Below are 25,960 nucleotides of genomic sequence, written 5' to 3'. Positions count from 1 at the left end.
GTAAAACTTTTAAAATTCTCTAAGGGTAACTTGTACTTAAAAACTAACTCAACAGTTAAAAATTGTCCAAATCTTATAAATTTAGTCTGTTATTATCTGCAATTAGATATTTGTTCAATAAATAAATTGCATGCTATAAAGTATTATTGTGTTCATGTATTATATAATATGAGAAAATCATCTTCCTTAAATAGGACATGGGTAAAACTTTTAAAATTTCATATGACTAACTTATACTTAAAAATTAATACAAGAGCTTAGGATTGTCCAAATCCTGTATATTTAGTTGAATAACTATTCTCAATATGGTTCTTAACACCCCTATCATTTGGCTGATTTTTTACATAGTCTTTATCACGTGAAAAAATATTATGAACCCAAGTGAAAAGATAATATAGGCTCACTTGCGCATGAGTATGATTCTAATTAGTACTATGTACGAGTCTAAAACTTATACGCAAAAGTCAGCTAAAGAGATGATGATAAAGAATTTTATGAAGTGTTAATACTCGTGTTGCATTTCCACAAAGAAGATTACAAAGATTTATACACATGTCTTACATAATTAAAAAAAATAATGACGTGTGGATTGTAATTCTATTTATATACCTACTTTGGCAGCAAATAATTCAATAATAAAGACAAAATATGCATGTGGCCAGCCTTGAGATCGGGGATCTAATGCTTTTCCTCTGGCTGTTTGATTCCAATCTTTTCTTCATACTTAGTTTCTTGCTATCCATGTGTTCATTGAGATGATCTTGCAGATTTCTTTACCATCGTAACTACGTTGTTGATTGCATGAGACCTAGTAATTGCTGATTTGCCATTGACATGATCTCTTAGATGATTGTTATCTAACACATGATTTATTTTCAGTTAATTAATGTGAGATTATCTATCCAACAAACCTAACTTCTAATAAGCTTTTATAATTTACATATTTTTCAGTATATACTCTGTGTTTTTCATAAATTCAAAGGAAGAGGGAAATACATCATAAATATCTAATTATATAGGCTGTCGAAGATATACCGCATGTAACGGATGATAACAAGTGAAAAGGCACTACAAAAGATGTTAAAAGAGTTGAAACATAATTTTCAAACCCAATAATGCATTCCAACTACCTTATAATTTAGTTTCCTTCTAAATGAAGCCCCACTTACAATTTTGAGGGTGGGACTAGGACACTGAGGTATTCGACTTAAGAAATTAAAAGTTTAAGTGAAGTAAATTCTTTTCTAAAATATGTGGTACTGCTTAATTTCTCAGACAGAACTCCTGCTAGCAGGAAAGAAGCACTACCCCGGACAATTAATCGAGTCCATCACATTCTAGTTATTAAGGTCTAATTCTAATACCATTTATTTGGGGATGAATTTAGAAAATATCCATGTATCATACCATAACATAATCTTATTATTTGACACTCCGCAGCTAAGCAAACGTTCCAAGTAAGCAAGCAAACAAACAAACAAAGGAGATGAATTTGTTCCATTTCATTATGAATTTGTTCATGCAGTTCAGAGAGGGTGAATTTGGGTACAACTGAAGGTCAAGCAAAGGTTGGAGGTACAGTCATCTGTGTTTCTGGTGCCATACTAATGGTTCTATTCCATGGCCCGGCTTTATTTGGAGGCAGTAACCAGGACTTTGTAACACAAACCGAAATAAGTGAAAGGGGTCAACTGGCACCTGCTGGATGGCTAGTGTCTAGTTTTCTGGAGCTTGGACTTGATCATTGGATGATTGGAACTGCATCTGCATGGCTAGTCTTCTGGCTATCCCGGTACTGGATTATATAGTTCACTTCTGGGTGTATGAAGTTGCATTTTCAGAAATATTAAATAGGTTCTAAGTTACTTTTTAGAACATCATCAGAAGTCTGATCCATTCTGCTTGGAAAACTAAAATGATAAATAGATTTAGCTTTTTGCTAATTAATCTTTCACGACAAACAAATGGGTAGATTTCTTACGAAAATTTTCAATAAATTTCCTCTGCAGCTGATTGTCTAATGCATTTCTTTAAGTCCGCAAATGTGTATTTCCAATTCTTAAAGCTGCTTTCTGTCTGAAGTGATTTGTGTGACATCTCTTTGAGGCCGTTGCTATGTCAATCACATTACTGGGTGTAGCCTTTGGAAACTATGCTTAATCCTCATTCATTCGTTTTGCTTGTGGATTTCAGAACGATTAGACTATTTGGAAAAGCATATACGTTGATGGTAGAAGACGAAGGTTTCATGCGTCCTTGTCCTGCTTAAGACTAGTTACTTTTTCATTTTCTGAAAGTTCTTGCAACTGTGACTGTAAAGTTTCATTAGAAATATCTGTGCTTTCTGAGTTGGTTACTGAATCATTTTACTGAAATTTAGATGATACTATATGATTTTTGCCATCATAGCCCCTTCATTTTTTATGAATACGACTTACTACTACATCTTGATAATGTCTTGTTGTGCATTTCCTGATCAGTTTCTGCTCACAACTCATGCTTGAGCTATACTTTCCGAGGTCTAATTTCTTGCGGTAAACATATCCGGGCACAAGTTTTAAAGGAATATCCAGCCAGCCTCTCTGTTACAGCATATTCGTACTTCTTTGGTGCTATATTCATCGTAATAACAACCTTCTTTATGGCCAATGAGTCAACGGATTGGAGTTTGACAGAGTCTGAACTGTTTGCAGTCATATATGCTGTAAGTTTCCTCATGTTATAGATGCATATATTTTTTTTTTTCCTTAATGATCCAATCTAGAAAGTTTTAGCTGTATGTAATGATCCGTTTTTATGTGTCTGAAATAAAGAAATGCTTTACAAAATTTGTCTATACTTTTCCAGGGAGCTGTTGCATCTGCATTCAACCATGGATTCATGACTTGGTATAATAGGATCTCGAGACCAGCTTTGGTTGCACTATACAATCCAATTCAACTTGTAGCATCCGCCATTCTATCAAATTTTTCCTCGGAAGCCCTATCTATTGAGGAATGTACGTACGCCATGTTGTTTTTCGTTCGATTACTCTAGTATGTTGAAATTTTCATTTGGTTGGCTTCTTGCCGAAGGTAGTGTAAGCTCACTTGGTGTTTTTTGTATCTGGACGGTATTGTAGGATCGGAGGATGTCTAATTGTCGCTGGACTTTTATTTGGTCCCTTGGGCATCCTCGATCTAGAGACAGAAAAGCTACACCGGATATTGTTGCTCATGTTACTCAGGCCACTGAACCTTTCATTCGCAAGCATCCCTCACTTAAATCACACAACTGTACTTGCTTTCTAAAGAGGACAGGTTTTCTCTCCAAAGTCTAGAGATTAAGCAAATATGTTGTTATTTCTATGTTGGATATATCTTTAATCCTAGTTTGATTTATATAAAATTAAGTTAAGTTGCCTCTGTCGAGAGAATTGAACGTTTCTTCTTTAATTTGACCCAACATGCAAGTCCCAACCTGGGTTCTGAAGCTTGTTTTAGAAATGTCTTCAACGACAGTTCAAAGTCATACATGCTCGTTGATGATTTGTTTTTAATGATTGCACTAACACTTTGACACATATTCTGTAAAGAGCCGGTTGCACGTTTCAAAAGTTAACGATTTTCAAAAGTCAATCCACCGATGAGATGTAAATTTCAGTAATTTAATTTTACAAGAAGCAACTCATTTGTGGGGCTATTGAACTTCTCCTCAGTAAAAATTTAAGTATTGATTATTGGTTAATAAATAAAAAATTTAAAAATTAAATTATATCCATATATTAATAATATATGACTCATTGTATAAGATCGTTAAAAATTTAGAAAGATTTAAATTAAGCAAGAATTTTAATAAATGTTGTATTTTTAATTAATAAAATATGGCACATCGTTTGTATATTTTTATATATCAATAAATTAATATAATATTAGAAAAAATAATAACAACGAAAAAAAAAAAACATACTGAGTTGTAAAATGTATCTTGCTTGTACAGTTGTACTTATATTGACTTTTACGGCCAAAAAGATCCACATGGGTACCTAAAAAGTTTGGTGGAGTGATTTTTAATTTTTTTTTCCCCGTTCCTTTTGATAGAGAAGTAATTTTGATTAAAAGCAAACTGGAAAAAAATAAAATAAAATAAAAAATTCAATGGATTTGTTTCCAAATTTCGATAATTTCTACTTTGCTTAGCCAATTATAAGTTAATGAATTGACAGATTAGCGAACGTGTTGTGGCGTTATTGGGAAGTAAAACAAACAACTGAACAAAGAAACCCCATTAGGACAAAGACAAAACATAACAATTAACAAGCATAATTAAAATGTCAAAATCAGCATAATTTGAAACAAAATCTGTCCGAACCCAGCGACAACTTAATTCAATCACTATTACTTTATTTGTTGCCTTGTAAATAAAAGAGTATCAGTCACATCCGCAGACACGCCCATTATTATTAGTATTATCTACCTCTTCTTCTTCCATTCTGCATATATATATATATTTTGGTTTTTTGGTTTATTTTTTCATTGAGGCAAAACAACGAACACTTCACGACGAAACCAAAAATTTCAAAATCAAAAGCTTGTCAATGGAGAGGGAGGTATTGAGAGCTCATGGGGCGATGGCTTTGGTGCAGTTATTCAATGGAGGGTATCATGTAATTACCAAAGTAGCCCTCAATGTCGGAGTCAATCAGCTTGTCTTTTGTGTATTTCGCGATCTTCTTGCCCTCTCAATTCTCGCCCCCATCGCCTATTTTCGTGAGAAGTATGTTTTTCTTACAATTTTATTTTTCATTTCCATAATCAGGGTTTCATTTTTAAGGATAAAAATTGGAACTCTAGTGTCAAATAGTTTAGCTTCTTCGGATTTTGAGATGATGAAATTTCTATAGTTAGGTGGCGCTGTTGGATTTAAAGTAATCATTTTAGCTCTGATTCAACTTGTTATTGACTCTTGCATGTTGAATTTGTATTAATACGAGTATATACAAGCTAAGAAGAGCTAAACATATGTTTCTTGATTATAAACTTACCTGAGAGTTTGAAATGTTTTGCTTATATGCATTACCTGTCCTTGGGATATGCATCCAAAGGAATGTTTAAGATTGAGATGCTGTGGAATGAAATTACTAGCTGTCGAGTATAAGTGGGTAGTTGGTTATTAAAGTATGAACGCTCAAATACAAGCGGGTGTTATCCAAAAACTTGCTACTCTGTTCTCCAAACTGAGCTGAAGCATAGCAGATACAAACATACCCTAAATCTATCTTTTTTGTTGCATGTATATTCTAGCATGAATGAAATTTCACATGCCCACATGCACAAATGCCGTTTCCATTTTGTATAGAGTAGGGAAAGAGAGGATTTCATTATTCAAGTGTAATTCATGTCTAATTATTGATGTACTGCTGCATTCGACACTCGTTACCTTGTTGATTTTTTGTCTCTTTTTCAGGGGTTCATTAAGGTCCGTCCTTGGTTATCTGCACTTATGATCATATTACACTTCTTGCTGTATCTAGAATGTTATGAGGTTTTGTGGGGTTAACACCCCTGAAATAGAGAAAAGTAATTAGAGCCTGCTGCTGTATCCTTTTTGTTCGTTTGACATATGGCAGAAGTCAGCTTCTTATTTATTCAAGCTTCTATCTTTCTGTATGACTGCATCTATTTGCCTTTTGTAGATTTGGCTGTAAAATGAATCCTGCTGTTAAATAATTTTGTTAATGTATACTGCTTATTTGTAGCATATGATAGATAAAGTCAGTATTTTGAAATATTTTTTGTTTCCTCTATGTAGAAGAACCCGTCTACCTATGACTAGACGCCTACTCATGTCATTCTTCTTTCTTGGATTAACAGGGTAAGTCATTTTTCATTAAAGATCCATTGTTATAGGACTGGTCATAGCTTCCTAATATAGTGCTGAAAAAATCCATCTGGTTTTATAGCTATTTTTTAACACCTTTGTTTAGGATATTTGGGAACCAGCTTCTGTTTCTTCTTGGTCTTAGCTACACCAATCCTACTTATGCTGCTGCCATACAACCTTCAATTCCAGTATTCACATTTCTCTTGGCTGTAATGATGGGGTGAGTGACAAATTTCTATTTGACCCCTTGTACCTTTTATACCTATCTCTATTAATGAGTGTTTTATGTGGGATGTTGCTCGTCCAATTTCATGTATGAACCTGTTCATGCAGTACAGAAAGAGTGAATTTGCTCACAACTGAAGGTCAGGCAAAGGTTGGAGGTACCTTCATCTGTGTTTCTGGAGCCATATTAATGGTTTTATTCCGTGGCCCAGCTTTGTTTGGATATGGTAATGAAGACTTTGTAGGGGAAAATGAAGTACATGTAAGGGGTCAACCGGAGCCTGTTGGATGGCTCTTGTCTAATTTCATTGATATTGGACTTGATCAGTGGCACCTTGGAGTTTTATGCTTGATTGGAAATTGTATGTGCATGGCTGCTTTTATAGCCATTCAGGTACTGGATTGAATAGTTACTGTTGGATGAGAACTGAAATTTCGTATCTGAAGTCAAAACATAAAAACTGAGAGGATAATTTTTTGTATGCTTAGAAAATGTTCTTTGTTTAATTTTGGCCTGCTTTAATGTTTCATTCTACTATTTACTATCACTTAGTTGCTTCAATTTCCTTGATCATCTCATAAGACTTTAGCTTTTCTTAATAAGCCTTCATATTTGATTTTAGCATGCTGTACTTGTTTCTGCATCGAACTATTTATCATAACTTTTACATATCTTTTGCTTGTTGCAGGTTAGAATTTCCTGATGTTAATTTTTTGTGATGAAAATTTACAGGCACCTATTTTAAGGAAATATCCTTCCAGCCTCTCTGTTACAGCATATTCATACTTTTTTGGTGCTGTATTGATGGTTATAACAGCATTCTTTTTGACCAATGACTCAACAGAGTGGAGTTTGACACAGTCTGAACTGTTTGCTGTCATATATGCAGTAAGTTTCCCTATATCATTATTTGTAGTTGCATCTATTAATCTAGTTTCATTTTGAGTTGTAAGTCCATCTAGCTTTGGGAAGTTGTTTAGTAGTATCTACCTAATCTTCTGGGTAGATGCATGAATTTTGGTTGTTTATTGGACATAGTCAGGGTTGTATCATTTTCTTACTTGTAGTTCAGAATTGGTTAAAATCACAAGTTATTTGTGAGTGTCCACTCGTTTTGTTGAAGCAGAAGTTATCTAGTCTAGGAAGTGATTAAGGTCCTTAGATTGTGAAATTTGGTATATCAATTATCAAGTTTGAAGTTTTAGCTGCTTGTTATGGCCTCTATTAAGTGTTGAAAATGAAGAAATCCTTGAGAAAAATAATGCATGCTTTTCCAGGGAATTATTGCATCAGCTGTCAATTATGGACTCATCACTTGGTCCAATAAGATCTTGGGGCCAGCTTTGGTTGCACTCTACAATCCACTTCAACCTGCAGCATCTGCCTTTTTGTCAAAAATTTTCCTTGGAAGCCCTATTTATTTGGGAAGGTTCTGCTCCTTTTCATCCTTACTTCTTTGGTTGAACATCCTTGAGCTTGTACCTCAAAAGCTAATGTGTGCTTACTTCTGGTATTTTTCGCTTGTGGATGCAGCGTGTTAGGGGGTTGTCTAATTATTGCAGGTCTTTATATGGTCACTTGGGTATCCTATAGAGAAAGACAAGCACCCCCAGTGATCACTACTCATGTTACTCGAGAAGTTGAACCTCTAATAAACAAGGACGCAGCAGTATCCAAGACTCCTTTCCAGAGAGCACATGTTTTTGCAACAAAATCGAATGATTAAGCGAACTCTTGATATTTGATGTAAAGTTATCATTACTCAAGTCTTTGTCAAAGAAATTAGTATATCTTACAGTGTACTTTCTCTTCACCAAATGTATGTTAGTCCTTCCCAAGGCGAACCATCATTTTCGCATGATTAAGTTGTTTGTCTCTTTGACCTTATTTGCTCAAATTTTACGAAACCATCCCATGGAATTGATTATCTGTGTGAATTTGCTTGGCCACTTGAAGGAGTCGCTGTCAATTTTGTTGAGACCTTTTCCAGTAAAGCTTTTTGTAGCATGTTTGGTAAGTGGAAAGGCCTTGGCATTTGTGCGTTGAAGACGGAAAGCCATTGATTGAAAGACTGAAATCAAATTTGTTTTCGTTTGTTTGGTGAACATAGGTCGTTTGTCCCCTCATTGGAGAAGTTTTTTATTGGGGCGTTTTTATCACCAATGTTTGGTTGCTTCTAATTTCGATGTGTATGTGGTAATATTTCATTGGACGGCTTTACTAATGACACGATGGGGATGTCTTCGTAAATGACTTTCTCGACCTAAATGTAAAATGTGGTAATAAAAACTTCAGAAGCAAGTTTGAATAGAAGGGAAATAAATTTACTCAGATACTAAATGAAGCAGAAAGGCAGAAGCAAGAATTACAGAAAATAAGTGACACATTTCGTCATCCACTATTCCACTCCCTTCCCTTTGTATGCACGAGATTTGGTCTTAGTTTTTCTTACACAACTACATAAATATTTTACCATTTGGGTTATGGAAATTCTTTCATAGTTTTATTACCTTAACAAGACAGATTTTTTTTCAACATCATATTTGCGTCTACCCCAAGTCCTAGTAGATTTTGAGGGAGTGATTATGGAAGATAATGATTTTTATCGATTGAAAAAGGGGGGGCAAATTGGAAAAGAAACCTCTTCTTTAATTTCTTTAGTTGAAAAAAAGAAAAAAAAATGCAATTATAAATATGCCCTTAGTGGATCCAAAACTCTCCACCAAGTTGGATCGGACTTCGTATTTGGATCCAATCCAAAGTCAAAATCAACAGGCAGCGGCACTGTGTAGTCGTCTGATTCAAGTCAGAAAAAATAAGTAAAAATAAAACAATATAGAAACGTAATTAAAATTAAATTAAAACTCAGGAAAAGAAAATCACGCAAATCACAAACAAGGAATGGAAGGAGTTTAGTTGAGTTACAACAAAACAAAGAACAAGAAGAAGAACAAGACCCCGTCTCACTCTCTCTCTCTCTCTCTCTCATTGGATCTCAAATGTTATAAAAAAAGGGGGAAAAAAAAGGTTCTGAGTCAGGGCATTAACCAGACGACAGATCATCACTGCCAATCTATCAACACAACCAATAACTTCGCTCATTTTTTCCCCGTTTGCTTTCGCTTTCACTTTCTTCTGTGTGTAAGTTTTTCTTTTTCCCCCACCCTAACTTTGTTTTCTAATTTTAATTTCTGTAGCTTTTCGTATATTTTGTGTTTTTCTTCTTTTTTTGGTTCAATGGGTTGGTGGGTATTTAGTATTATTGGCACTTGTTTACTTTTCATTCACATTTAGCTTACTTTTGTATGTGAGATCATAATGTTCTAGGGTTTCCTGTTCATCGATTTGTGAATGTTCTTTATTGTATTGTATTAGAAATTGGTTGAGCATCGAAAAACAAATACTACCTATGATTCAAAATCGTATCTTAATAGTTATTCTTTGAAGGATCATCTTTGAGATGTCAAAATAAAAAAATGATAGAGACAAAAGTAGATTTTTTTACTCAGCAATACATGTGAATTTGTCTCTCTCAGCAACCCATGATCCAAAGATGTGGTTTTTTATTATGTAATTGACTGATTAGATTCTGTAATGGAACTTCTCTGTGCAGGATTTGTTAAAGTTGATACCTTGTATTTGATTTATCAGCACTCAATCACACTGGCTTTGTGCACATGATTGCAATCATTATGCATGGAAATTTGAAATATATACAAGCTCCTTTTTCCTTGTTTTGGCTCCTTGGTACGCAAATGGGATGTTGATTGGAGACATGTAAGCTATTCCATTAATTCAGTGCAGGCAGTGTGATGCGCAATTATCAAAATTTTGGTGGAATATTCTGCTGCACAAGATGGTGTTCAGTAGAATTGCAGAAGTAATCTCAGCTGCATCAAGTCGTATTTCAGCACCACAGTCTTCTACTGCTCTTTCAGCTGGATTGTCAACTGAGGCCAGTTCAGCTCATCAGTTTGGTTTTCCCAACAATCTGCGACTCTCCTCGTCTCTTCAAGATTTTTCAACTTATCGTCAACTTGATTCAGAGGAGGCTGTTGGTCTTGGATATGATAGGTATGCAAAACAACCTAATCTCTTACAGAGAGAAAATGCTGGATCAAGTTTTTCAAAGGAAAAGGGATTGCCCGGTGGAACACCGTTTATGTGCAGGAAATGGCTGCGAGTTTTTATGGTTCTCTTGATCCTATTATTGTTTTCTTTTCTAGTATATATGGTTTCAATGTACATTTATTCTAATTGGTATCAAGGAGGGTCCAAATACTATGTTGTTCTTGATTGTGGAAGTACTGGAACTCGAGTTTATGTGTATGAGGCGTCTCTAAATCACAATAAAGAAAGCAGTCTCCCTATTTTGATGAATCCTCTTACGAAGGGTCTTTCTAGAAAATCTAGTTTACAGAGCGGACGTGCATATGATAGAATGGAGACTGAGCCCGGGTTTGATAAGTTGGTGCACAATATATCTGGCTTGAAGGCTGCTATAAAGCCTCTTTTACAGTGGGCAGAGAAACAAATCCCTGAGCATGCGCATAAGACTACCTCTCTCTTCATTTATGCTACAGCTGGGGTTCGCAGGCTGCCAACGTCCGATTCAAAATGGCTGCTAGACAATGCTTGGTCCATTCTTAAAAAAAATTCACCGTTCTTGTGTCAGAGAGATTGGGTTAAGATCATAAGTGGCACAGAGGAAGCTTACTATGGATGGACGGCCTTGAACTATCGCACAGGTATGTTGGGGGCCATACCCAAAAAAGAAACATTTGGCTCACTTGACTTGGGTGGATCGTCGTTGCAAGTTACATTTGAGAGTAAGGAACACATGCATAATGAGACTAACTTAAACCTTCGGATTGGGGCAGTTAACCATCATCTCAGTGCCTACTCTCTCTCAGGATATGGTTTGAATGACGCATTTGACAAGTCTGTGGTTAAACTTTTAAAGAGGATTCCAAATGTTACAACTTCAGACTTAGTAAATGGTAAAGTAGAAATTAAGCACCCTTGCTTGCAGTCTGGTTACAAGGAACAATATGTTTGCTCTCATTGTGCTTCTAGTCCAGCGGAAAATGGAAGTCCTGTGGTTGGAGGAAAAAAATTGGTTAAGGGAAGAAAATCGGGAACTACTGTGCAGCTAACTGGTGCTCCAAACTGGGAAGAATGCAGTGCACTTGCCAAAACTGTTGTCAATTTGTCTGAATGGTTGAATATAAGCCCAGGAGTTGATTGTGATATGCAACCTTGTGCTCTTCCTGATGGTTTGCCACGCCCTTTCGGTCAATTTTATGCTATCTCAGGGTTTTTTGTGGTGTATAGGTTTTTTAACCTGACTTCAGAAGCTTCACTTGATGATGTGTTAGAAAAGGGTCGGGAGTTCTGTGAGAAAACTTGGGACAGTGCTAGAGTCAGTGTTCCCCCGCAGCCCTTTATTGAACAGTACTGCTTTAGGTCACCATATGTTGTGTTATTGTTAAGAGAGGGCTTGCATATCACTGATAAAACCATCATTGTTGGTTCTGGAAGTATTACTTGGACACTTGGGGTTGCCCTGTTGGAAGCTGGCAAGACATTTTCAACTAGTTGGGGGCTTCACAGTTATGAAATACTTCGAATGAAGATCAATCCAGTTATTCTAATTGTTGTTTTCCTTATTTCATTCATTTTCCTAGTTTGTGCATTATCATGTGTCAATTGGACACCAAGATTTTTCCGGCGGTCATATCTCCCATTATTTAAACATAACAGCACATCTACTACATCTGTTCTTAATATTCCATCTCCTTTTCGGTTCAAGCGTTGGAGTCCTATTAACTCTGGTAAGCTCTTCGACTACACTATTGGATGTTCATACTGTTAATTATCTGCTACATGATTTGAAATAACACATTATATGTGGGTATAATCAGGTTAGCAGGGTTTGAGACCCTTATGACTTTAATCAGCACGTAGTTTGTCTATCTTATATTTATTATCTTGATTTGTTCTGCAACCTGATTATTACTTCACTCGTGTTACGTGATCAAACAATTCAAGCGATTCTTTCATCGCTTATGTGAATCTCATTTCTTAGTCCACAGAATTTTTATTTTGTTTCAGTCTATTCGGTATTCTCTTTTGATCAAGTTTTATTCTGTTTGTTTCTTCTTGTTAACTAGTTTTAGATTAGGTTTTCTATGTTCAAGTTCTAAAGGCAATGACAACTGTGGTTTAGGGGATGGAAGAGTTAAGATGCCACTGAGTCCAACAGTTGCGGGTTCCCAGCAAAGACCATTTGGCTTGGGACATGGTCTCGGAGGCAGCAGCATTGAGCTTGTGGAGTCTCCATTGTACCCATCAACAAGTAGTGTATCACACAGTTTCTCTTCAAATAATTTGGGGCAAATGCAATTTGACAGCGGTGGCATGGCGTCCTTCTGGTCCCCTCACAGAAGTCAGATGTGTCTTCAAAGTAGGAGATCACAATCTCGAGAAGACCTCAGTTCTTCTCTGGCTGATGCACACTTGGTGAAGATTTAGGCAAATGCTTGTCCTGAAGTTTTGGTACGGTCATTCTTCTCTGAATCACATTTGTTTTATTCTTGAAACACAGTAAAAAGCCACTAAAGTTCTTTTTTTTTTTTTAACAATTTGGCCTTTCCCATTCAATTGTGGGCATTCTTTTTGTATCATACAGAACTTCAATTTAAAAAGTAATTTAACACAGTTTATAATCCATTTAGCATCAGATATGTTACTACCTGTTCTATTTCTGTAATAAAGAAGATGAAATTGCATATACGGATATATCAGTAATATATCTTATTTGTGGCAATTAAAGGGATTAAAAACACTCACCAAAGAAAGAAAAACTTTTATATCCCAACTCTCATGACTCACCAAGTGGAAACCCTTCTCTCATCAGCAATTATGAATTGATGATCAGATGCCTTAACTTCTTCTTATTCGTTTTTCACCCTTCACTAAGCTGTTTCTTTTGCTTTTTCACTTGATCCTTGACGCATTCCACAAACATTTTGTGAATGTTCCCCTCATTATAGCGCTGTTACAAAGAAAATGATCATTGAGCTAATGATGAGCTGGTCTTATCATTGTTCGAACAGATGTTGCTCAGCAGGGTATTCAGGCATCGTTGGCAAATTGCCCAACACACAAGTTTGCATTCATTGAGAGTACAGGCCATGGTTACAATGTCCTCAGTCACTAGCTATGTGAGCATTCCATGTTCTGCCATTTCTTATCTGACAACAATTTGATGCCCCGTCATCTTTAGTCTGGCAGCGCCAATGACCATATTTGCACGAAGCATGCTCCGTAAAGATTGCTTAGGTCAAATTTTTCACTTAACTTTCACTCTTTTCCAGCTGTTACTGTAGGAGCTTAACTGAATTAAGTTGACACTAGTTGATAATTTCATTTTGTCATTGGTTACGAAATGGTGCAGTGGAGGAGTGATCGGAAGAGATAGAAAATAGGATTACGAGAAACAGCTATAGTATGCTATAGAATGACCAGTATGCTTTCAATACATATGAGCTTTTGATGTCCATAATTAGCAGATTTGTTTCAGGAAAAAGAAAAAAAAATGCTGTTGTAATTTAATGGTGACTTTTCCTAGCTCTATTATGCTGATCTTGAGGCTTGCACATTGACATTGAAGATCTTTTGTTCTGCACTTTTGTTAACAACACGGGGTACATGAAACAGGCAGAAGAAGATAAATTCACAAATTCTGGTGGTCCCTTATCTTTAGAAATGCATTGTTGTTATTATAATTCATGCTCACTTCTCAAAACTCTCATACTCAAGCAAACATTGATATAGAAATGGTTATCTACAACACGAGTTTTGTCCATTTATTAGCTAGGGGCAGTTTCAAAGCTTACAGAAGTCGATTTCCCTCACAAAAAGGCCATGAAAGCCTGCAGGCACCCGCTGAGGCAGCTTCACTTCAGCCACAATGTCCAAGTGAGGTGATTTTGCATCCATCACCAAGAACTTTGATTCTCCTGCCTTCTCATCATGAACATACGACAAAATGTAGCCATCATCTTCATCTGCTTCTTTGTCCGCTGCGTCTCTGGCCGCGAAGAACGGCTCGCCGCCGTAGCAATCCGGCCCGTAAATCCTGGTAGCCACAGTGCACTCCTGTCGTTCCCCTTTCGTCAAATCCAGCTTCACCAAGCCTGTCATCTTAGGCATTGGATCGCCCACTGCTGCATACGCATACCTGTTCTTTTTTGCCACATATCCCGGATTTATAACCGCCATATCCAAATTTCTTGCTGAAATAGGATGCCTTGAAACTACTCCTGTTCTGAGATCAATCCTCACTTTTTCCATCAAACAATGAATAAGTTCCATTCTTTCAAACACTTGTTCCACAGATAATATATTTGGTGCCACCATGACTATTACATTGCCATCCTCCTCATCCCATGCATTGACGGCATGTATATTGTTAAGTCCCGGCGCATCAAACCATCTCATTTGCGATGAATTTTTTGCATATCGAGGCACAACACCAATCCTTGACACCTTTGTTGGATCCGAATGGAGCAGAGGCTCCCGTCGAAGAATCATTTCCATACCATAAGCCTGCACTTGTGTGTCGACAAATATAGCGTATCTCTTTGTTATTGCAAAGTCATGCATTAAAGGAGGGTGACGAAGCCATTGACCCGGCATTTTTATGTGCACGTCAGGTTGTTTCTCTCCGTTAGCATCAAACCAGAAGTAGGCCACAAACGGAAGCATTGGACTATAACGGAAAGCAAACATTTCGCCTGTTTCGGGGTCTTTCTTGGGATGGGCAGTCATGTTCATCACTAACTTTCCATCCAAATCACAACGACCCAAAGTTTCAATATCACCATTAGACGTCAAGCGCACAGCATAGGGGAGATCACCTTCATAAAGTGCAAGCAAACGGTTTCCCAAGAAAGCTAAACTGGTGTTCGCTAGACCAAATCCGCTGTTAATACTAAGTTGACCAGTGAGCACACGAGCTGCTAAGACACCAGCTCTTGTTAAAAACGCAAGAGGGCCACTGAAGCTAGAGAAGGGACTAGGAACAATGGGAGAACCAACTGTGTTTTCAATGGTGTATTTATAAGTTTTGACATAGCGGCTACAGAAGGTGGCCTGGCCTTGTGAGATTTTAATGCAGTGCAGCATGCCATCGCCGTCGAAGGGACTATAAGGCTCTGAACGAGGAGGGTATTGAGGGTTAGGGCCATTGCGAATGTATGCACCCTCTAAGCAAGACGGGAGAGACCCTTGTGTTACCTGGCATTGTGTTGGATGAAGCTCATCGACAGGAGCTAAGTTATTGGAAAATGCACGACTTGGGTCGAGAGACAGTGGTTGCGCCTGGAGTTTAGGTTTTATCAATTTGTTGAAGAGATTGTTGAGTGTAGTAAGTATCACTGCACTTACGTTGTTGTTGTTGATACTGATGATGATGGTTTCTGCGTCGTCTTTGTTTGCTGTTTGTTATTTTCTGCTGTGGTTTCAGGTTTTTTGGGTGGTGATGTTGTTGAAACTATCACGGTATTGGTTCGCGATGAAGATGATGATGACGGTAACAACAGTGGTGCTTTTGTTTTGGTTGGAGAGTAGTGGAGCCGCTGTATTTGAGGTGGTAATGTTGACGTGAAGGAGGAAGACAAGGCATCCATGGCTATGTGTGTCTTTGCACTACAACAGCGGTGGATCGGAGCGGGTATATATAGTTACGAAGTGGAAACGTTATTAAGTTTTCTTATATAAGAAACTAGATTTCGGAATAATGATAATTTTTTTTTGAAAGTTTGAATAAATAATATTAAGATTTTGAGCCCCTTTTATAATAAGGTTAATTATCGTGAATTTATCAAAATAGTTAAATTCGAAATATAATATGATAATTAATTCTCCTAATCAAAGTAACAAAAGAAAAATAAACAACATTCAAATTCGAGTTCTAAAAAAAAAAAGATAAAAATCTTAAAAGAATCATAAAAAATAGGTTTTCTGGCTCGACTATGGGTAGAACATTTTAAGCGGTTTTGAGTTTTATTCGTCTCGTCGCAGGGTTTGAAACAATATATTATACATGGAAAACGGACACCTATAACCCAAATTATGACCTCTAGAATGTACCATACTCGCGACACACAATACCCTACATCATTTAGAGAGAGACAAAATGCATTACTTGAAAGGGGGAAAAAAATTAAAAGTTTAGGAGAGAATTTAAATTATGAGAGGATACTAATTTATATTTTTTACATTCAAAGTAAGTAGTATAATTAATTAATTAATGACAATATATATGAAAATAGTATAGAGAAATTTAAAGTAACTACCAATTTTGTGAATGTTTCAACATGATGTGAATAACTAAGAATGAATTAGGTATACGTTCCTTTCTACTAATTAACTGCCGTGCCAATACAAGTAAACTCGGGACAAGTTTATCTGCATATGATTAGAAGAAAATCCTAGCGAGACCGGATTTCGATATGGCTGTCATGAATCACGTGGAATAACGCTCGTAAAAATTTCTTCGCCCAAGCTTCCAGCAGTCTTAATTAACTTAATTATTGTTGACAATGGCAGATGGAAATGAAGCGCGGGTCCACAAAGACTCTTAAATCTTAATAATAGTGTGTATGTTTCTTGACATGAATCATGTTTAATTACGTGGACAGTGGAATCTATATCTATGTGAAGCCATCATATGCGAGTGGCGTCTAGAATCTCTAGCTAGCTAGAATACGGTTGTGATGGATGTAATTTGCTATTTTCAATTATAAACAGTCGTGTTTAATTGACCCATGATATTATTAAGTCTCGACAAAGTTAGGTTTGACATATTAAATAGAAAATAGAGTACTCCCCTCTTGCTTAGACGGCGCATGCACTCGCAATGGCCCTAACCCTCTCAATACCTTCCTCCTTCAGAGCCTCTCAACCCGACGGTGATGGCATGCTGCACTGCGTTAATGAACTTGAGGAAGTTCTAGGTCTTAAATGAAAAATTGATTGAGTAAATGTTACATATTAATTAATGTGGCAAAATTCTTTAGCTGCTATTGTGATAATTTTGTTGCAGTACCTTAATGAAAAGTTTGATAATTCATCTCTAGAAGAATCCAAGTAAAAATGCATGTTGTTTATTACTAAAGAGACTCCATATATATAAAAGGTAAATATACTCATGACTAGTTCAAAACTGCTGGTTGTGTGGTAATCTAATTTCTTCGTATATACTTGGTGCACGATTTCAATCTAATAATCTAATTTCTCCCAGTGGATTATATGCCTCACTGTCTATTGTACTTCCTTGAAAAATAGCACTCTTCAATGTCTACACGTATAAACAAAGTCATCAATAGGGACAAATGATTTGATTTAATAATCTAAACACAATTCTGTGCATCAATAATAAAACTTATAAAGATGTAAGATTTTCAAAAGTTAGAGAAGCAAACTCCTAACCCATGCTATACTGTCCCAGGAAGCACCTTAATCCAAATGCATCATGGTAACTTTGATTATTATTACATAGGTAGCAACAAATTTTTCAAAAGAAAAATGGAATTTCTCTTTCTTTTATGTATTCACGTGAAAGCAACTCATCTACAATGGCATGTCTGTCTGAATTGCCCAAAGTCATGATACTAACCATCAAAATTTTATTTTTCTTCCTTCCCTCGTTCCTAAGAATATATACCCAAATTTATATGGTGTGTTGACTTGTGAAATTAAAGAATCAGAATCACAATAATTAATCGTATTTGCTTATTAAAATAGAAGTAGGAATAGAAATAAAAATAAGTGAGGCCTAAATGTTTTTGATATTAAGCTACAAAAACTTAATTTCCATGAGGGTTGGAAATTAACTTCTCATCCCAAATTTCATAATTCCATCTTTATTCTCAATTAAATTATTATTATTACCACTACTACTCTACTGCTACTGCTAGTAGTAGCCGTTATTTTGAATAACAACAATAATAATTACAATTATTATAAATTAAAACAATCAACTAAAGTCATTTTAACAACTTATAAAAATCTATTTCGATTCCTACGGCTAAAGCAAATAAGTAATTCTAATTTTCATTCCTCATTTAGATTCTCATTCATTCTAATTCTAACTCATTATAATTACCAATTGATAAACGCAACATTAAAGTAGATGTAACTCCTATGATTAAAGTAAACAATTTATTTTAATTCTAATCCTTCATTTCGATTTTCAGTTTATTTCAATTTTAACTCATTTTCGATTACTAATCGGTAATCATAACATTGGAGTAGATTCAGCTCGTCTTAAACCGGATATGTAGATATGTAGACTATGTTGTGACAGAATCTTATTCTTAAGTTTCACAAACTTCCACATGCATATAACAAATTTTCTAATGGTCCAGACCAGCCCTCCTAAAAATTCAGAGGCCCATTTTTTAGAACCCAAAAAGTAAACAGAAACCACGCGGCTGTAGCGCGTGCAACATTTCTCAAAACAAAACTAAAAGAATCCTGCAATTTGCTTGGGCAGTTGTTCAATCACACACTCAACTCAGAAGATCAATTAATATGTTTGGCCTTGCACTCAAATCACGCCCGCTGTTTTTCTCGCCACTTTGTCGAACTTTCTCACCGCCCAAACGCCTGAAAAAACCCCAGTCATTCAGATTCTCCGTCGAAGCGAATATGTCAAAGACCATCGAGCACGTCGTCCTTTTCAAGGTCAAATCCGAGACCGACCCGTCAAAAGTGGACACCATGATCAACAACCTCAACGGCCTGGTCACACTCGACCCGGTCCGACACCTAGCCTGCGGTCCGGTCCTCCGAAACGGTTCATCTCTCTTCACCTTCACTCACATGCTCCACAGCCGCTACAGCTCCAAAGAGGACCTCGACACTTACTCTCAACACCCCGACCACATGGGCGCGGTCAAAGAGTCAGTGCTGCCGATCTGCAAGGACATCATGGCCGTTGATTGGGAGGCTGATCAAACTCCCGATCCGATTGTCTTACCTCCGGGGTCAGCTGTGAGAGTCTCGTTTTTGAAATTGAAGGACGGTGTTGGGGAGGATGCGAAGAATGAGATATATGGGGTGATAAAGGGAATTAAGGAGAGTTTTGGGGGAATTCAGCAAATTACTAGCGGAGAAAATTTTTCTGCCCGAGCCAAGGGTTTCTCGATTGCTTCCATTGCGGTTTTTAAGAGCGTGAAAGAGATGGAGGAAGCGGATTCGAATGAGGAGCTGGTGAATCTGCAGAAGCAGAAGGTGAAGGATTATTTAGACGGTGTCGTTGTCGTTGATTATGTTGTGCCTTCACTTTCTTCCTCTAGTCTTTGAAGAAGTTTTCAGAGCCTTAGTCCTCGTCTTCATTTGTTTCAATAACAGACTGGATTCTGCAAAGGTTTGAAACATTTCTGTTTAATGAAAGTGAGAACCATTTTGAATCCAAAATTCATTTAGTTGTCTACTGTTTGTTCTCTCTTGTTTTTGAAATGTAGCTTAGAGAAGGGGGGGGGGGGGGGAGTGGGGGGAAGGAGGACATATCTGTGCCCTGTTTCCTTTATCCAAACCCGCGCAAACCCCCAGTCCCTTGGGCAAAAGAAAGCACATTAACCTAAAAAGAATTCACACGGTAATGATGACATATTATTTCACTTACAGCAACAAACAGTTCAAAAACAAAAAAAATATAAATGTAATATCTCCTTTTCTGTTCACTTGGGTAGCGACTCATCAACATGCCTATGTGACGCTGAACTGCTATGAAGATATTTCCTATTTAATTACAAAAATTAAAAATTACAAGTATTTAACTCCCAAAAGTGAAAAACTCAACCTCATATTCCCAAAATGGTCCTTATTTGATCTGGAGGATGTCTAGCTAGGGACTTGGGGTCTGGATGGCCATTCTTGGGGTCCATAATTGCCTGGTAAATTTGCTCATAAGCTTCAGCAAGTGACCTGGCCACCTGGATACAAGCTTCAGAACGCAATTTTGGGACCTGCAATAACTCAAATTCAGGCAGAGAACTCTCACTTCCCAAAACAAGCCCAAAGAATGCCTTTAAACACTCCGAAAGAGATGTTGGAGAAGTGTCTTCTATCTCTGCCAGAGGAAGGCTAACCTCCTTGCTACGGAAATGACGCATCTTCGGCAACAAGCCGCATCTTCTTAAAATGGTATCAACTTCTTTATCCACAAGAATTCGCAAGTGATTATCTATCATTGATCCAAGGTTCTTAACATATTCAGCAGCAACTTCATGCCCAATCAATGGTTGTTGGATTGCACATAAGCAGTTGATGAGGAATATCTTAGAAGGGGTCTCGTTACTCTGCTAAAAAACATTTAGGGGATTAGAATGCAAAAACAATCAAGCATTTACACACGCGCAAAGATTAAAGCCTTAACTCCATCACACCATACACAAAAACAGATTGGATCCTAACTATTGGGCCATTAGTGTTTTTTTTTTTTTTGGGCAATGATTTCTATAAGTATGGCTCAAAATATTTTAAGGACATATCTAGTAAAACCTGCAATTTAATAGTAACTAAAATTATCCCAAAATTATCATTGATAAAAGCAACAAAACAAGTAAGGACAAACCTGCGAGGATGGGGTGGAGCTGCTGTTCGACAATATTGCATCGACTGATGATTTACTCACATTGCCTGAGTCAGAACTCAGTCTTCTTCTCGATGAGTGACCGGCCCCCTTGGACTTGTGTGCTTCTGCTGCTTGTTCACACATCTGCAAATAGAAGGAACGGATTTGACATCATTTCTAAATTCTAGCAAGAAAAATGAATTTTTATCTGCTTTGCTAAATTTTGGAAAAGAAGAGTTGGTACAATTTTTCACAAGGAACACCAGCACGGTTTAACAAGAAGTTTTACAAAGGCCTGACTTTAGTCAGCCCATATAAAATTCAGAATGAGTTTAACTAGAGCTAAAATAAAAAGAAAACATTCAGTTCTCATTTCAAAGGTAAATGTTACAATTCGAAGGTTTATAGTGAAACCTCTTTATCCTTCTTCCCAACTCCCTAGGCAAAAAGCACCGCATTTCTATTACAAAGACCTGATTGCAGCACAAAACATTGTTGTTCCAAAATTTTCCATTGTCAATCGGCCAAAAGTAGTTTGACACTAAATATAATGCAACTGAGAGAATTAATACGAAACACAAATATACCTGGATAATAGGATCCAGCAAAGCAGATATAACCAGATTGAAATCAGGCGTTTCTCTTGACACAGGAACCATTGTACTGTTATGGGTCTCAATTATTTCAAGCAGCACAGAAACTCCATCCCTCACAGCTGTAGGCGGAGAAAGGTCAGCAGCAACGAGGGGAGGGTACCGTAAAAGCTTTTCTCCTCTACTTTTCAGAATGTCAAAATATGTTTTTTGAGCAGCTTCCTTCAGCACCCAAAGAGTATTACATAGGGCTGTTTCCCTCCCAAGTAAATCTGATATCTACAGAAAACAACAAACAGTTGGACAAAAGAGAGCATAGCAGAGAACAGCGAATACAAGAGGAATAGAGCTCGACTCACGGTATAGCTGTAAAACTCCAGGGTATTACTGAGTTTATATGAGATTATAAGACTGGGTTGAGATTGCAAAACTTGCTCAACCCTCACTTTAAATGGCCGACAAACTCCTTCAAAAATTCTATCCAGAACAAATGTCAGGTCTGAATCAGTCTTTCCAGATCCATTCTGGCTCTTGGAAAATTGGCTGGCAGTTAACCCAGTATCTCCTACATCTGGATCAAGTAACCCTAGCACAAGCTCCCGTTCAGATGCCAGTGCCTGCTTAGACAGCAACATATAAAAAAAATACAGTAAAAGTTCATTCACGGATGTAGAAAAGTACTCAGCTATATCAGAAGATCAAAGTTAAATCCATCAAAAAAGGCCTGCATCACACCTGATGTAACCACCCCAGCATGTCTCCTACATATCGTAAGGGGTCATGAGCATGCACTTCTATAGGTCTTGGCAGTCCGCCGGGCCCTCCACGTGTAAGAGCACTTAAGAATCGTCTGAATAATGCATTATGCCTCATATTCGCTACCTGTATAATCAGTGAAGTCATATAAGAGCTTCTAGAAAAAATATAGTTTAGTTATTAATACTAAGCTTAGAAAGAAAAAGAATCACCTCTTCTGCACAATACTTGAAAAGGACAGGCCTCTCCTTGAGACATCGAACTGCTGTTTTCAAAAGTTCACCAACTTCAGGATTCTCAGTGTCACCCAGTTTCCTACACTCTGCCTGAACCCACCTAGGAGAAAGGAACGAAATACATATTACATATAATCTGTTCAGATACCATAGAAGCAAATAACTGTTGGATAAAAGATTAACAAATTACGTAAATCATAATTTGATTTACAAAAGGCAAAAGCTTCCCCAAAAGCTGGTATCTGGAAATTCAGTAATAGACCACAGAGCAAGAGTGGGACTAAAAGAAAACTACATGAAGATTAAAGTACCATCAGATTGTTTATCTGGAAAAACTGAACTTAAGTTCTAAGAAGCCAAAGCAGTGCATGTGTATTTTTTTTTCCCCGAAAAACATATAGCACTGATAGCCATCATAATATAGCTTTACCTGCAAAGGCGCTCATAGGCTCCTTCTTGGTACATAGCCATCATATCCATCAGCTCCAAACCTGCACGCTGCAAGTGAATCACAATTACCATCATTAATTCTGTAAAAAAATAATAATAATATAAGGAGGCCAAATAAACATGTAAATCTCGGTCCTTCTCAGTTAGTAATTAACACAAGAATAAGAAAAATAATCTTCAACATAGGGTCAAAATTGAGTACCTGAAACTTAGAATACCTAAATAAAAGGGAGTAGACCAGCTAGGAGGTGTCTATAATTACTAATTTTAATCACAAACTAAGTGAATTCAATATAAATTTGACACTGGCACACACAAAAACAGAAATATACTGGACCAAAATGTGGCTCTATCTTTAGTGAGGAAATGCGAACGGTTGTATAACACACATCCACAAAGGGAATCTACCCACCTTCGGTACAAAGATGTAGGAGAGGTAGAATGTGATGGCACAAGAAGATTAATCTTTAATCTTGTCTGAAAGCCTAGAATTAAACTCATAGGTCTTATGACAGCAGGGATGCCTTTGGCCAAGAGAAAGTGTCTTGACAGTTGATAGAAGTCTTTATATGTTGCTGATCCTGTTTTAAAATGTAATTTTCAATTTTCAATTTCATATAGTTATAAATCCATTGGGTTTCAATGAGTCTAAGTCAATTATTAGTTCCATAACTTTGGACTTCAATGATTCAAACCAAGTTTTATCATAAAAGGTCCAAAATTGTCCCACATTGGATTGGAAAGAGAAAGAGAGACTTTACCTGGTGATGTGTCCTTAACAGAACTTTGCAGTTGGCGTGAATTTCTTGAACATGTGCAAGCGCCTTAAAGAAACTTTCATCTAGGTCTTCGTCTCTCAGTGCATTTATCTACAATTAAAACAAACAAACACCATAAATGGATATGAACACAGTAATTTAAGTTCAATTTGCGGGTGCATTTCAAAATCAAAGGCTTAATCTTGAACCTCTTCATTAGAGAGCTGATAATCACGAAGAAAGCATGAAACAATCTCTTGTCTCTGTGTATTCACATCAAGGTCCCGCTTGAGCCTCTCTGTGGTTTCGATAATATTACCAGTGGTAGCATTACAACTATTCAATGCCTTCTCAATCCTGTGAAGCACAACATGAATCAAATATTGTGCGTGCACATCTGCATTTACAGGCTAAAGCTACCACCAATCAGAAATTACTACAATTGAATTAAACTCTTATGATTAAAAAAAAAAACCTGTCACAGCATTCAGCGAGCGAATTAACCTCCTCTTCAACTTGATCCAGAGCCTAGAATCATTGAAAAAACAAATCCTACTAAAACAAAAAGAAAGAGAGAGAAATAAAGAGAGAAAAGAATATAAGAGAGAGAGAGAGAGTTACTTGTTGAGCGGCGCTTGAGGCTTGGAGGAAATCGAGATTGATGGAGAGTGCGCGCTTTTCGATGGTGGATCTGAGGTTGCGACGCGCGTGTGGAGTGTTATCTTCGTAGAAAGTAGAAAGCGTTTTGAGCGAAGCTAGCAGATCGGGAGTTTCTGTTCTTGATTCTAGTACTTTCTTCAGCTTCCGTGAAAGCCCCGGCGCTAATGCCATTTCCGATTCTCCCCGAACAGACTGGCCAGCTCCGATCTGTGAATGAGACTGATCTGTTGTTTCTCTTCTTCTTCTCTTCTGTTAACTTTTGTTTCTGTTTGTAATTCTCAAATACTGGGCCGGACCCAAATCTCATTGTTTAGGGCTTTAGGCCCATGAACAGAATCTTTAAAACAAATTTGAGGATAATAACATTTTTTCACCTAAGATTTTATACATTTTCATATAGGGACGTATTTTTTCCATGTGTAACAAATAAGATCCCAACCCCTTAATGAAATCACCAAAAGTTGGGGTAATAGCATTTTATTCCCTCAACCTTACAAAATCTTAAAGAAGGAGATAGCTTGTCCATGTGTAAGAAATAAGTCCTCATTATCTTTCTTTTTTTTTTTTGAACCACGAGGTGGTCCTGAATGGGTCCCAACTGTGGGAGGCACCTTTAAAGGGTCCCACCTGAATGTACCACAACTCAGATTAATCTCCGCTTGCACCGGGTCAGCTCACAAGGAGTAAAGTGCTGGCCAAAGTGGTGACTGTAACATTTAGTGGGTACAATTAGAAATATGCAGAGTGTATTTAACAATTGTCCTTTTTTTTTGTTTTTAATACAAATAAGATATGGGACATCTAATGAAATCACTTAATTATATTATGGCATAGTTTAAATTTCTACTCTTATAAGTATTGGACGGATATATACTATACCAACAAACTAATAAAAAGATACTTACCTTTATCTAATTTTTTTTATTGAGAGAGGAATGCAAATAGTTCACCACTTGGCTATAGGCTGAGTGGCGCATTTAGCAATTATTCTAAAAAGTATAGAAATGTTATCATTATAGACTACGGCCACTAAACCCAAGCCCATACTGCTTATATATAATACTAATCTTTTGTTTTATCCTGAGTCCAACGGAACTTTGAACAAGTTTCTACAGATGGTGGTCACTTAAAATGATTTCTTTTTCATACAATAGATGCATTTAAGTAGAAATAAGATGAAGTTGATACAATGCATATCCTAATTCTAATTTCCTTGGATTGGACACTCTATTTTCGGAGGACAACATAGGTCTTTTTTCCGCTTTATAAAGAATATACAGCGGAACAAATGGGGCTATATTAAATTCATAGAAAAATATATGATACAAATAAGGATGTACCTGGCCTCATTCCTTAAAATTTATACATATTTTTTATATGCAGTGGCGGAAACATTAAGAGGCTTGCAGGGGCAGTTGCCGCTAAAAATTTCAAAAGAAAGATTGACGTGTTCATGAGTCGAAATTGCAAACTTATTCTTGTGAGATTAATTATTTTGTTAATTTAAGTTCAATTGAAAGTATAATTAATGTCTCGTCTATTTATAATAATTTGTAGCCCAATTGTAAAATTTAAATTAAGTCCAGATAACCTAATTGAATAGAATTTATTAGACCAATGTATAATAGAATGGAATCTATTTGAACTTATTATTAGAAAACAAACAAAATAAATATCTAAAATCATATTTTAACTTTCTATGATTTGACCATTTTTGTTGCCAATGCTAACGCCTTGATTTCTAGCTAAAGTTCTAATATTTAGTATGT

General features: G+C 36.7%; 4 protein-coding genes and 2 pseudogenes across 6 annotated transcripts; 4 read left to right on the top strand and 2 right to left on the bottom strand.

The window, feature by feature from the left end:
• The first annotated feature begins 1,508 nt into the window (after window positions 1-1,508).
• On the top strand, window positions 1,509-2,993 carry LOC127902935 (WAT1-related protein At4g19185-like; annotated as a pseudogene).
• Window positions 2,994-4,319: 1,326 nt separating this feature from the next.
• On the top strand, window positions 4,320-7,975 carry LOC102609881 (WAT1-related protein At4g19185). Its single transcript, XM_006482348.4, has 7 exons — window positions 4,320-4,755; window positions 5,791-5,853; window positions 5,966-6,082; window positions 6,196-6,481; window positions 6,821-6,976; window positions 7,366-7,517; window positions 7,622-7,975. Exons 1-7 carry the CDS (start codon window positions 4,577-4,579, stop codon window positions 7,812-7,814), a joined length of 1,146 nt encoding a protein of 381 aa, XP_006482411.1. The 5' UTR covers window positions 4,320-4,576; the 3' UTR covers window positions 7,815-7,975.
• Window positions 7,976-8,937: 962 nt separating this feature from the next.
• LOC102609408 (probable apyrase 7) lies at window positions 8,938-13,833 on the top strand. 3 transcript variants are annotated; one of them, XM_015531605.3, is made up of 4 exons: window positions 8,938-9,229; window positions 9,893-11,922; window positions 12,318-12,646; window positions 13,207-13,833. In XM_015531605.3, the coding sequence occupies exons 2-3, from the start codon at window positions 9,945-9,947 to the stop codon at window positions 12,620-12,622; spliced, it is 2,283 nt and encodes a 760-aa protein (XP_015387091.1). In that variant the 5' UTR covers window positions 8,938-9,229; window positions 9,893-9,944; the 3' UTR covers window positions 12,623-12,646; window positions 13,207-13,833. The 3 variants fall into 3 exon arrangements, with proteins under 3 accessions (XP_015387091.1, XP_024955567.1, XP_015387090.1); XM_025099799.2 differs by having other exon boundaries at window positions 9,888-11,922; XM_015531604.3 differs by having other exon boundaries at window positions 9,702-11,922.
• A 103-nt stretch (window positions 13,834-13,936) lies between these two features.
• LOC102627376 (probable carotenoid cleavage dioxygenase 4, chloroplastic) lies at window positions 13,937-16,206 on the bottom strand (annotated as a pseudogene).
• Window positions 16,207-18,592: 2,386 nt separating this feature from the next.
• LOC102609115 (stress-response A/B barrel domain-containing protein UP3) lies at window positions 18,593-19,595 on the top strand. The gene has a single exon (XM_006482344.4). The coding sequence runs from the start codon at window positions 18,692-18,694 to the stop codon at window positions 19,463-19,465; it is 774 nt and encodes a 257-aa protein (XP_006482407.1). The 5' UTR covers window positions 18,593-18,691; the 3' UTR covers window positions 19,466-19,595.
• Window positions 19,596-19,752: 157 nt separating this feature from the next.
• On the bottom strand, window positions 19,753-24,438 carry LOC102608825 (conserved oligomeric Golgi complex subunit 6). The gene is made up of 11 exons (XM_006482343.3): window positions 24,153-24,438; window positions 24,007-24,059; window positions 23,741-23,888; window positions 23,535-23,642; window positions 22,754-22,821; window positions 22,300-22,423; window positions 22,067-22,213; window positions 21,691-21,948; window positions 21,326-21,610; window positions 20,739-20,882; window positions 19,753-20,463 (listed from the first exon to the last, which is right to left on the bottom strand). The coding sequence occupies exons 1-11, from the start codon at window positions 24,360-24,362 to the stop codon at window positions 19,966-19,968; spliced, it is 2,043 nt and encodes a 680-aa protein (XP_006482406.1). The 5' UTR covers window positions 24,363-24,438; the 3' UTR covers window positions 19,753-19,965.
• Window positions 24,439-25,960: the final 1,522 nt, after the last annotated feature.

The sequence above is a fragment of the Citrus sinensis genome, chromosome 6 (assembly GCF_022201045.2).
Source record: "Citrus sinensis cultivar Valencia sweet orange chromosome 6, DVS_A1.0, whole genome shotgun sequence".
Classification (NCBI taxonomy): domain Eukaryota; kingdom Viridiplantae; phylum Streptophyta; class Magnoliopsida; order Sapindales; family Rutaceae; genus Citrus; species Citrus sinensis.
The sequence above is the reverse complement of the archived record's forward strand: the minus strand, read 5'-3'. Positions and strand labels throughout refer to the sequence as shown.

What these genes read in the sequence shown, in the direction of transcription:
- LOC102609881 (XM_006482348.4), top strand. Translation starts at nt 4,577, where the DNA reads ATGGAGAGGGAGGTATTGAGAGCTCATGGGGCGATGGCTTTGGTGCAG. An exon ending in CTCTTGGCTGTAATGATGGG is followed by an intron (nt 6,083 to 6,195) that starts GTGAGTGACAAA and finishes CTGTTCATGCAG; the next exon opens with TACAGAAAGAGTGAATTTGC. An exon ending in AGCCCTATTTATTTGGGAAG is followed by an intron (nt 7,518 to 7,621) that starts GTTCTGCTCCTT and finishes TTGTGGATGCAG; the next exon opens with CGTGTTAGGGGGTTGTCTAA.
- LOC102609408 (XM_015531605.3), top strand. Translation starts at nt 9,945, where the DNA reads ATGGTGTTCAGTAGAATTGCAGAAGTAATCTCAGCTGCATCAAGTCGT. An exon ending in TTGGAGTCCTATTAACTCTG is followed by an intron (nt 11,923 to 12,317) that starts GTAAGCTCTTCG and finishes ACTGTGGTTTAG; the next exon opens with GGGATGGAAGAGTTAAGATG.
- LOC102609115 (XM_006482344.4), top strand. Translation starts at nt 18,692, where the DNA reads ATGTTTGGCCTTGCACTCAAATCACGCCCGCTGTTTTTCTCGCCACTT.
- LOC102608825 (XM_006482343.3), bottom strand. Translation starts at nt 24,362, where the DNA reads ATGGCATTAGCGCCGGGGCTTTCACGGAAGCTGAAGAAAGTACTAGAA. An exon ending in GCCTATGAGCGCCTTTGCAG is followed by an intron (nt 22,424 to 22,753) that starts GTAAAGCTATAT and finishes CCTTTCTCCTAG; the next exon opens with GTGGGTTCAGGCAGAGTGTA. An exon ending in GCTCCACCCCATCCTCGCAG is followed by an intron (nt 20,464 to 20,738) that starts GTTTGTCCTTAC and finishes GTTTTTTAGCAG; the next exon opens with AGTAACGAGACCCCTTCTAA.